Below are 12,324 nucleotides of genomic sequence, written 5' to 3'. Positions count from 1 at the left end.
AGTTCTGTGTATTTAATGTGTGCTTTTCTTCTATCTGTGTCGGGAAAACCTCTCTTCAATTTGTGATAGCAAAAATCCGTATGTAAACTCTGTCTTCCGATCTGTACAATTTCGTGGGATAAAAACCTTGTCCGAGGGATTTTTTTCCGTGGGAATTTTTTTCCGTTATGAAGGTTTTCGTCTGTGAGTTTTTCTTCTACGAATGCACATCCAAGGTAAACTATCCAGTAAATACCTTACCAACTGTGAGAACATTAACGCAAATCAACAATGGGTCAGCTCGCAGACAATGAAACTGCACACCAGCATCAGGAGCTGTGCATGGCTCTCAATATTGACAGCACCACGGCAAAGGAAGCATGGAATGCATACAAGGAAATGTCACATCACTACACTCTCGAAGTAAGCATATTCTTCTCAGACTGATTTGACTTTCATGTGTGGAACAATATAATTGCACTGTCTTTCTGTGGATTTCTAAGGAGACTATATGAAAATAGAATAGAATATACCCTGTTTATACTGCCAGAAGGAGACAAAAGTCCCTTTACTCTAGCAGTCTAAACAAGGTCTTATGTATTTGGTACAGAATAGGTGAAAAGAAGGGGGGGAAATATGACAAAATAGCTCATTATAAGGTGATAGAAGGGGTGCATAAGAGGTGTTAAAGGAGGGTATCTATTCTCACTCCTATGAGATGATAGAAGATAGTATTCTCCCTTTCAATAGATGATAAATTTATAGCATTATTCTGTTGTCAGTGATACTGAAACATTACCAAAAGAATTAACAATAAAATGTCCAATTTTCTTCCAGGGATCTCAGCTTCACTGGCTTGGATGCTCACTGTATGTGTCCTGTCGGAAGGCCACAGTTCCCACTGTCAACTCGAACAGGACTATTGAAGGAAATTTGGTTTGCTTGACCAGTCTGCTGAAGCACTGTAAAATGTCGTAAGTATTTACCTTGGGGTCACTGGCTTGGATGCTCACTGTATGTATCCTGTCGGAAGGCCACAGTTCCCACTGTCAACTCGAACAGAACTATTGAAGGAAATTTGGTTTGCTTGACCAGTCTGCTGAAGCACTGTAAAATGTCGTAAGTATTTACCTTGGGGATGTAGTGAAAACTATAACAATTATCTTGTCTGTTTATACATGTCTGTATCATACATATTGTTTTCTTTCTGGTTGTCCATGTTTTCATAGTATGTGTCATTTTTGAGTTATGCCTGTCTGTTTATAAAAAAAGTCAAAATGTAGCACCTATGGACACCACTGAGATAACTATGGACATACCAATGTTGCACCTATGGACATCCATTTGTAAAGGCAGACACCTGTGTCCATAGGTGAAAAGTGACCTATGGACAATGTCCATGTTTTCATAGTATGTGTCATTTTTGAGTTATGCCTGTCTGTTTATAAAAAAAAGTCAAAATGTAGCACCTATGGACACCACTGAGATAACTATGGACATACCAATGTTGCACCTATGGACACCCATTTGTAAAGGCAGACACCTGTGACCATAGGTGAAAAGTGACCTATGGACAGAGTGTACCTAGCAAAGATATGTACTTTTCACCTTTCACCTGTGGACACCTGTGAAAAGTGACCTATGAACATAGTGTCCATGGGTAATTTATGACCAATTCTTGTGTATTACCTATGGAAACTCCGATTTTCTCCGCCTCTACTGGAGCCAAGTTAAATTTGACAATTTTAATAAAAAGAGGCACATTCTTTTACTAGGAGCACTCACTTTAATCAACAAAAACTGGAAGGAATTAATAAATAACATATAAATAATAGGAATATAAAGGAATAAAATAAGAGGAAACATAAAAAGTCAAAAACTCATTCCTTGTTATTTTTTCTAAAAAATCACGTATTTCACGAAAAATTTCACTAAATTATTTTCTTAATTTTTCTGGGACCTCCCATAGACAGCTGATTTATGTCTCTTGAAAGTAAACTACATGATCTGGGCTGGGCTAAGGTGAACGTTTTAGAACAAAACAAAGCAATTTTCTAATATTTATTGCTCTTGTAAGTTGGAAGTGTCCATAGGTGGAGCACTGTTCATAGGTGCAGCACCTACCCTATAACACATTATACGTTCAGGATAAAATTCACCCCTGGCGGGAATTGAACCCGTGGCCTAGCACTTACAAGGCAGAAATCTTGTGGAAAAAAAAATGATGTGCTACCTATTCAGTTTTGCCTATAGCAATGCCCTACATTTATTTTGTTTTTGTTGTCTATTATTATTTTTTATTTAATTTTATCTGATGGACAGTTTTAGAAACATGAACTTTCCTATGTCCCCCATCAGATGGACGAGAAGAGATCTCCCCATTTAGGTGCTGGGTCAACACAAGAACTCCAGAAAGAACCCCTTGAAACACATGTGTATTGTATTCGAATGGAAATAAAACTTAATTGAGAAGTTTCCATTTATTTCTTATTCAGTACAAATAAAATTTTTTTTTTTTTTGTCAACTCTGGGAATCAAACCCAAGACCTTTTAAATTGATTCATGTTACTCGAACTGTTTGGTATTATTTTTCATTGTATGTGCAATATAAATCGTTTCTGGTGATCTTCACTAACTTAAATCATTGAATATTCATTGCAGTTCTTATTTCTTTCAGGACCAGTGTTATGGGAACATAGCAGATAGTGATAGAAGTTTGTTGAATGAACCAATTTTTTACTTGTGGTTCCTCAGGACTTGTATTTTTTCGGCCTGTTTCTTTATTTTCTACTCTGCTGTTCAGCTTCTTTCTTTCATTTGCTTTTCCTCGATTTTTTATGTGGAAAAGTCAGAAAACTGCAAAAAGTTTCCACTCTTTGCTTTGCTCTGTTACCAAAAATAAAATCAACCAAAATTTTAAATTTTCGCGCTCTCTCGGTTGTAAACAAATCCTAAAATACGTGCTGCAACAAATCGCGTGCAACGGCCCCATTTTCGGCGCGCTCTTTTCAACGCACATGCGCGCGCCTCTCTTTCATTTGTTTATTTGGCGCAAAGTGCAAAAAGCCTAAACAACAAAAAGTAAAATTCCGTATCCATCATTTTTCCGTAATAAATTTTCATTCTTTTTATTAATTTCCACATCTTTATTTAACAAATATTAGAAAGTTCTGTGTATTTAATGTGTGCTTTTCTTCTATCTGTGTCGGGAAAACCTCTCTTCAATTTGTGATAGCAAAAATCCGTATGTAAACTCTGTGTGTTCAGTACCTACCAGAGTTGTTTTACAGACCACAACACCAGCACAAATCACTAATGTCCTCATGGAAGCTAAGTCCATCAAGGAGTACTGCTGGCGAAATTATATGTCCAAACTATTGAGCAAACAGGTAAGAAAAAAAAATCTGGTGTGAACATCACATGAGTTTCCTAATCCTTTTGAGTGATGCTTATTTGGATGTTCTTCTGCTGTAATTTTTACAATGCATACCTATCTCTGACCGTTTAGCCAGTAGAGCCGAAAATCGCCAAAAAGCTCATGGAAGCTAAGTCCATCAAGGAGTACTGCTGGCGAAATTATATGTCCAAACTATTGAGCAAACAGGTAAGAAAAAAAAATCTGGCGTGAACATCACACAAGTTTCCTTATCCTTTTGAATGATGCTTATTTGGATGTTCTTCTGCTGTAATTTTTACAATGCATACCTATCTCTGATCGTTTAGCCAGTAGAGTCGAAAATCGCTAAAAAGCGGTCAAAATACCGCCAACCGTTGCGTTACATCGATCTTAACCAAAAGTTTCGTGTCGCATCCTTGTCACATTTGACAACTACATACCAAATTTCCAAGTCTCTAGCTCTTACCGTTTTGTTCTCACACACCACACGAACCAATGGCTGAAACTTTGGACTTGGGCTCTGGGGACCTCAAAACGTGTTTTTGAACTTAAAACTGACCTAAAAAATTGTTGCCCTATGAACATAGTGTCCATAGGTAATTTATGACCAATTCTCATGTATTACCTATGGACACTCCGATTTTCTCTGCTTCTACTGGAGCTACGTTAAATTTGACAATTTTAATAAAAAGAGGCACATTCTTTAGGAACATTCACTTTAATCAACATCTGGAAGGAATAAATAAATAAGAGAAAACATAAAAAATCAAAAACCCATTCCTTATTATTTTTTTTGAAAAAATCACGTATTTCACGAAAAATTTCACTTTATTATTTTCTTAATTTTTCTGGGACCTCCCATAGACAGCTGATTTATGTCTCTTGAAAGTAAACCACATGATCTGGGCTAAGGTGAACTGGACAGAGTGTACCTAGCAAAGATATGTACTTTTCACCTTTCACCTGTGGACACCTGTGAAAAGTGACCTATGAACATAGTGTCCATAGGTAATTTATGACCAATTCTCATGTATTACCTATGGACACTCCGATTTTCTCTGCTTCTACTGGAGCCAAGTTAAATTTGACAATTTTAATAGAAAGAGGCACATTCTTTTACTAGGAACACTCACTTAAATCAACTAAAACTGGAAGGAATAAATAAATAAATAAGAGGAAACATAAAAAGTCAAAAACTCATTCCTTATTATTTTTTCGAAAAAATCACGTATTTCACGAAAAATTTCACTAAATTATTTTCTTAATTTTTCTGGGACCTCCCATAGACAGCTGATTTATGTCACTTGAAAGTAAACTACATGATCTGGGCTAAGGTGAATGTTTTAGAACAAAACAAAGCAATTTTCTAACATTTATTGCTCTTGCAAGTTGGAAGTGTCCATAGGTGGAGTACTGTTCGTAGGTGCAGCACCTACCCTATAACCTGATTCTTTGTTCATTTATGGTTAACATGAAGTTAAATTCAATTGGACCCTTTTCTCAACAGATTGAACCAGTTCCTGAACAAGTGTCGCAAGTGGGCAGATATGCGCAAGCTGCCCGACAGTTTCCGCTCCAAGATTGCGCGTCTTGAGAGAAACTTTGCTTTCTAAAAAATCACGTATTTCACGAAAAATTTCACTAAATTATTTTCTTAATTTTTCTGGGACCTCCCATAGACAGCTGATTTATGTCTCTTGAAAGTAAACTACATGATCTGGGCTGGGCTAAGGTGAACGTTTTAGAACAAAACAAAGCAATTTTCTAATATTTATTGCTCTTGTAAGTTGGAAGTGTCCATAGGTGGAGCACTGTTCATAGGTGCAGCACCTACCCTATAACATTTATGGTTAATATGAAGGTAAATTCAATTGGACCCTTTTCTCAACAGACTGAACCAGTTCCTGAACAAGTGTCGCAAGTGGGCCGATATGCGCAAGCTGCCCGACAGTTTCCGCTCCAAGATTGCGCGTCTTGAGCGGAACTTTGCCGTGTCCAAGGTGATATTCACCAAATATTTGCCCATGTTCAAGGAAATGTTCAAGCCCCCTGATCTAGACGAGTTGCTGATGCATGTGAGACACAATAAGAAAAAGTAAGTGGGACAAAGAGAAGAGGAATAAATTTTTTCCTTGAATACTTAGTGTTTTGCTGCCGGTTTTATTTTGTAGCAATGAAACAACCTGCCTCGGTGGTGTAGTGGTCTCTTACACATGGTTTGATCTAGACGAGTTGCTGATGCATGTGAGACACAATAAGAAAAAGTAAGTGGGACAAAGAGAAGAGGAATAAATTTTTTCCTTGAATAGTGTTTTGCTGCCGGTTTTATTTTGTAGCAATGAAACAACCTGCCTCGGTGGTGTAGTGGTCTCTTACATATGGTTTTGTTTACTAATGATGCTCGCCTGGTAAACAGGAGGGTGTGGATTCAATCCAAGCCGAGGTATGGAATTTTATCCTTTGATAATTTGACTACAATAATAGAAGTAGCCTACTGCTGGAATAAAGGGACTTTTCAGTCCCGTGCGAGGAGTATTATATTATTATTACCTAAAAAAATCCAACTTATTTTTATTATATTATTCCTGTTTTCTTCCAGAATGATTCACTGTACGAGCACCAAAGTGTTCGAGTTCACCTGGATTCTATTCGTGCTGACCAAGGCAGAATATTTGGACGTTAGTAACGATCTGGTCAATTCATTTCATCTACTGATAGCCACGTGTGATCTGATCTATGCCAATGTTATACAGAGTAAACTCAGAGGTAAATAAGACACTCAAGTTAGGCAACGTAGTGCATGGTTGATATCCGGATGGGAAACAAAAATTCATGAATTCTTTATAGCATTTTTTTTTCTTTAAAGGGGCGGGGGGAAAGCAGAACTTTTTCACAACTTTTGTAGATATCACAGTAATCACAGCTACACTAAGTGCCTCCTTTTGCAATCAATTTCCGTAGTTCAATAATCTTTTAATCTTTTTACAATGAATAATCTTTTCACACTGCCAATGCCGCCACTAGTTGCTACTTGATCAAAGTAGCTACTCATTTGTCTCTACCAAGCTGAGTGCACCTCAAACTCCAAGCACAACGCCGAAAAAACTTCGACCCCGCCGGGAATCGAACCTGAGACCTTCGGCGGACAATGTGATACCTACTCGGCCATGGAGGTTGCTATTCCCCTATACCTTATACTGTGTAAACATCCTGATTTAGAACATACAGGGTGTCCATTAAATTAAACAATCCAATTTCTTCTCCCCCTTAGACATTGTGAATCCAGACTTCGAAGGGATGCCGTCCAACTTTCTCGACTCTCATTTCGCGCCCCTCGATGACCCGCCCTGTATAATTTCTATACTGTGTAAACATCATGATGGATGTAAACTCTGTGTGTTCAGTACCTACCAGAGTTGTTTTACAGACCACAACACCAGCACAAATCACTAATGTTAAGCATTGTCAAGTGTTTCTGATAACTGGACGGGTGACCGTCCATGTCATGTCCTTTGCTTTTTGACCTGTGTGCTTATAACCCCTCAAGGACATTTCAGGAGCTTTAGGGTCGCCTTTTATGTAACACCTCACATTCCTACCTCCCGAGCTTTGTATGTCATATTCAGGCAAGGCCCATGTCTGCCAGCCTAGGCCCTGGTTAGCTTGTAAGCATGCCTGCCTTGTAAGCACTAGGTTGTTGGTTTGAATCCTACCCAGGGCAAACTTTACCTTAAACACTCAAAGTTTGTCCTTGAAACAGCTGGCTTTCTCGTATCCTCCCCCTCATCAATTTTAGGATCTCCCTTCCTCTCTGCAAAAAAAAAAAAAAAATCTATCTGAACCAAACTTCAAAATTTGTTTTCCCCTTACAGAAAAAAATTGATCAGAAAAAATAAAAACAAATATCCGTAGATTTCATAGATATGTACCAAAGGTAATATCTTAATTACCTCCAAGGTAAACTATCCAGTAAATACCTTACCAACTGTGAGAACATTAACGCAAATCAACAATGGGTCAGCTCGCAGACAATGAAACTGCGCACCAGCATCAGGAGCTGTGCATGGCTCTCAATATTGACAGCAACACGGCAAAGGAAGCATGGAATGCTTACAAGGAAATGTCACATCACTACACTCTTGAAGTAAGCATATTTTTCTCAGACTGATTTGAGTTTCATGAGTAGAACAATATAATAGCACACTGTTTTTCTGTGGATTTCTAAGGAGATTATGAAAATAGAATAGAATATACCCTGTTTATACTGCCAGAAGGAGACAAAGGTCCCTTTACTCTAGCAGGCTAAACAAGGTCTTATGTATTTGGTACAGAATAGGTGAAAAGAAAGGGGGAAATATGACAAAATAGCTCCTTCTTATAAGGTGATAGAAGGGGTGCATAAGAGGTGTTAAAGGAGGGTATCTATTCTCACTCCTATGAGATGATAGAAGGTAGTATTCTCCCTTTAATGAGATGATAAATTTATACCATTATTCTGTTGTCAGTGATACTGAAACACTACCAAAAAGAATTAACAATAAAATGTCCAATTTTTTTTCCAGGGATCTCAGCTTCACTGGCTTAGATACCTACTTGGGTAGGTAGGTTCCGATCTTCCTTTAAGTGGGTCTACTTTCGGTGTTCGGTCTACAACCTACCTCGGTGGTGTAGTGGTCAAGACGCTCGCTTGTTAAACAGGAGGGCGTGGGTTCAATCCCAGCCGAGGTATGGAATTTTATCCTCAATATAATTTGTGAATTTGACCACAATAATAGTAGTAGCCTACTGCTGGAGTAAAGGGACTTTTCAGTCCTATGCGAGCAGTATAAATAAGCACTATTATTATTATTATTATTATCTACAATAATGGTCTACTTTTTATCTTTTCTCTAATCTTTGAATTTTGCCTTTTCTGCCCCTCACAGCCAAGTTCCAATCATTTGACGAGACCGCGCCTGGGTCCTCAGGTCCAGGGCTGGATGATCTGTCCCCTGCTCCCGCCCCGGGGGGTGCTCCCCCTGAGGTGGACTTTGGGATTGATTTTACCTCGTTCCGACGAAACCTGAGACAGGTAAGTGTGCCCCATGTTTGGTACCTCTCCCCTATTTATTTTCATGTCTACGTTTTTGTTCCCATGTTTGGTGCTTTACCCTATTCACTTATTGATAAGAGACTCACAATGTCTAGGAGCATTCAAGACCTGCCTGGTGAAATATCTTAAAGGCTCACCCTCCCCTGTTTATTTTCATGTCTACGTTTTTGTTCCCATGTTTGGTGCTTTACCCTATTCACTTATTGATAAGAGACTCACAATGTCTGGGGGCATTCAAGACCTCCCTGGTGAAATATCTTAAAGGCTCACAGTGAAGGAAAACATTTAGTGGTTGGGGGGAAGTGCTCCTCTAGGAGAACCCTGCCACTTAAAAGAAAGCCATTAAAAAAAATATTTGATGAAGAAGAGACAGACAAATTTGTTTTCCTAAAAGAACCGTTTCACACTTGTGTATGTAGAAATTGTTGAAGGTCAAAGGGCTCTATTCAATACAATAAAGCTATTACGACTTCTAAGAAGTTCCCTCCCTGTTTTATTGCTTTACTCACCTATACCTACCTATTTTATTTAGGTACTTTTTTGTTCAAAATTTCAACCGTGGGCTTCAATACCTACCTCCCGCATAAATTATTCTCTACTATTAAATATTACCTAATTATTCTCTATTATTAAATAGGTATGACATTTTTTTTTTTTTTTTTTTTTTTTAAAAAATTACCAATTATTTTCCTATATTAAAAAGGGTTGACCTTTTTTTTTTTTTTTTTTTTTTCCTTGCTAACTTTTATGCACGAGTAATATGAGAAGGTATGACATTTTTTTCCCCCAATTTTTAAATGTGACCATTTTTCTGTCCAATTTTTTCTATATGACCCTTTTTTTATCCGATTTTATAATATGACCTTTTTTTCGTCCAATTTTTAAACAGGACCTTTTTTTCTTCAACAATTTTTAATATGATTATTTTCCATCCAATTTTTAACAATTTTCCATTCAATTTTCAAGTATGACCAATTTTTCCCCCATCCAATTTTGAAATATGGCTGTTTCTTTTTTATCGACTTTTTAAATAAGACCATTTCTTTTTTCTCCCACTCCAGATGACCCCACGTACAGAGGTACAAGAAACAAAATAACAAACTGATAAATTAACAAAAGAAAAAGAAAATTGAATAAAGAAAGAAAGAAAGAAAGAAAAAAAAATATTGAAAAATTCTAACTCAGGGGCGGGATTAATGCCTAGGGCATTCTCTTCCATCCAACCCCTTGCGTTGTTATTATTTTCTCTCTTTTGAATTGGGTTAAAACTTCGCCAAACGTGCACTTGAACTTTGTTCTTAGGATCTATTTTTTTTTTCTTTCTGAGTGGTTACTGACTCTCAACGCGGAGGTGCTGGGTTCAAATTCCGGCCAGGGCGGAAATTTTCTAACGAAACTTTTTTTTAAAGGTTTGACAGAGGGAACTGTAACTGCTAAGGTCTTATCGTCCCGAAATGGAAGAGAGAAGGAAGGTAGGATAGGAGAAAGCCAGCCGTTCCGAGAACGAACATTATCCCATCAGGATAAAATCCGCCCCGGGCGGGAATTGAACCCGCGGCCTAGCGCTTATAACGAAACTTTTCGTTCTTAAATAATCATGGGTTTAAAAAAATAATAATAATAAAATCTTTTTATTATTATTAGGTATTTTCATTTTTTTTATCTATTTGTACTGTACCTTATTCAATTTTTAAATCCTCAGGTAATAGTGCGTGCAGAAGCTTCCCTGTCGCGTGACATAGTGAAACATTTGAACCTGACCGAGGAGCAAGTGTTAGACTCTCTGGCGTGGGTCTCTAACTCTCCACTATGGAAGAATATTGAGGACTCGGGCCAAGAAATACCCGGCTGTGAACAGGTAAGCCAATAAGTTACACAAAAAAATACCTACTCGGCCATGGAGGTTGCTATTCCCCTATACCTTATACTGTGTAAACATCCTGATTTAGAACATACAGGGTGTCCATTAAACAATCCACTCCTATCCTGTCTTCCTTCTCTCTTCGATTTTTGGGACGATAAGACCATAGCAGTTACAGTTCCCTCTGTCAAACCTCTTAAAAAAAAAGTTACTTTTTCGGAGTTTTGACCTCAGATTTGGATTTTTTCCAACTTTTTACATAGGAATCGGCCATTTATTTATAATTTTTTACCTATTTGCAACTGCTCCATTACAGGATCGTCATGTAGACCAGCTCATCATGTCGTCGGTGTAGAACCTGACCGAGGAGCAAGTGTTAGACTCTCTGGCGTGGGTCTCTAACTCTCCACTATGGAAGAATATTGAGGACTCAGGCCAAGAAATACCCGGCTGTGAACAGGTAAGCCAATAACTAACACACACACATTCCACTGTGGAAGAATATTGAAGACTCGGGCCAAGAAATACCCGGCTGTGAACAGGTAAGCCAATAACTAACACACACACATTCCACTATGGAAGAGATTATGAAATGTTACCGCCTGCAACCCCAGTGCAACTCCAACGTGTACAGATTCGTATTGCTCACTAGAAACAACGGTAAGTGAACATTCCACCCACCTGGTTGATTTTACGTGCAACGTGCAATGCAAATGCTTTGCACGTTGCATTGCACAAGTCTGGACCCACCATTACATATTTGAAGGTTTTATCCAGGATACTCCTAACCCTTGGGCATCTCAAGATCCGTTCCCACTGGTGAGTTTCATCCGATTTTTTCCCGAATGTCCTTCTAGGAATCTAGACAATGTAATTTAAATGAGAGTGTTCCCACTACACACGACACGATTTTTTTTCGAACGATACAAAATGGCTTTGTAGGCAATAGGCAATGTGATTCAAATGAGAGTGTTCCCACTACACACGACACGATTTTTTTTTTTTCCGAAGGACATGTGGAAACGGGTCAAACTCGATTTTCGTCTTGGGACTTACCTACATTTAGGTCCTTCCTTAAACCCTTCAATTATTTGTTTTACAGTCGAACCTGGATAAATGGGAAAAATCGGAGCCCCTTCGTTTATAATTGCAATTGGGAAACCTGGATAAGTAGGAAAATCCCTCGGATTCCCAATTATACAGGTTCGACTGCACATAGAATCACAGTATCTCTTTTATATTGATTTTTTCTTCTAAATTTATTATTTGCTTGCTATCATGATGGTCTCCTCATGGAAGCTAAGTCCATCAAGGAGTACTGCTGGCGAAATTATATGTCCAAACTATTGAGCAAACAGGTAAGGAAAAAAAAAATCTGGTGTGAACATCACACAAGTTTCCTTATCCTTTTGAATGATGCTTATTTGGATGTTCTTCTGCTGTAATTTTTACAATGCAAACCTATCTTTGACCTTTTAGTAAGTAGAGCCGAAAACTGCCAAAAAACGGGCAAAATACCGCCAACCGTTGCGTCGATCTTAACCAAAAGTTTTGTGTCGCATCCTTGTCACATTTGACATCTACATACCAAATTTCCAAGTCTCTAGCTCTAACCGTTCTCGGGATATTTTGTTCACACACCACGCGAACCAATGGTTGAAACTTGAAACTTGGGCTCTAGGGATCTCAAAACGTGTCTTTGCACTATAAACTGATCATCAAATATTTTGTCCGAATACATTTTTTTTCTGCATAGCAAGTGCGTTACCACTGGGCCAACGTCCTTAACACTTTGAAAAATTCCCAACTCTGATAAACATAAACCTGTCTTGTTCTAAAGTTATGAAATAGGTAACTAAGTACCAAACTTATTACCTTTATATGATACAATGGAATGTGTATCCATTGTATCATATAGAGGTAATAAGTTTGGTAGTTACCTATTTCATAACTTTATAACCTAGGATGTCTAATATAAACATATTTAATAATAAT

General features: G+C 37.9%; 1 protein-coding gene across 1 annotated transcript in view; it reads left to right on the top strand.

Annotated features, from left to right (window-relative positions):
* The first annotated feature begins 216 nt into the window (after nucleotides 1–216).
* Nucleotides 217–12,324, top strand: part of LOC103518861 (retinoblastoma-like protein 2) — a 29,144-nt gene continuing 17,036 nt past the window's right edge. The window contains exons 1-7 of the mRNA XM_026830540.1: nucleotides 217–402; nucleotides 817–948; nucleotides 980–1,098; nucleotides 5,268–5,471; nucleotides 5,976–6,142; nucleotides 6,648–6,749; nucleotides 11,605–11,687. Coding sequence (XP_026686341.1) covers nucleotides 271–402; nucleotides 817–948; nucleotides 980–1,098; nucleotides 5,268–5,471; nucleotides 5,976–6,142; nucleotides 6,648–6,749; nucleotides 11,605–11,687 — 939 coding nt within the window. The 5' untranslated portion in view covers nucleotides 217–270. The remainder of the gene's footprint in view (nucleotides 403–816; nucleotides 949–979; nucleotides 1,099–5,267; nucleotides 5,472–5,975; nucleotides 6,143–6,647; nucleotides 6,750–11,604; nucleotides 11,688–12,324) is intronic.

This window comes from Diaphorina citri, unplaced genomic scaffold (assembly GCF_000475195.1).
Source record: "Diaphorina citri unplaced genomic scaffold, Diaci psyllid genome assembly version 1.1 scaffold2394, whole genome shotgun sequence".
NCBI lineage: Eukaryota > Metazoa > Arthropoda > Insecta > Hemiptera > Psyllidae > Diaphorina > Diaphorina citri.
The sequence above is the reverse complement of the archived record's forward strand: the minus strand, read 5'-3'. Positions and strand labels throughout refer to the sequence as shown.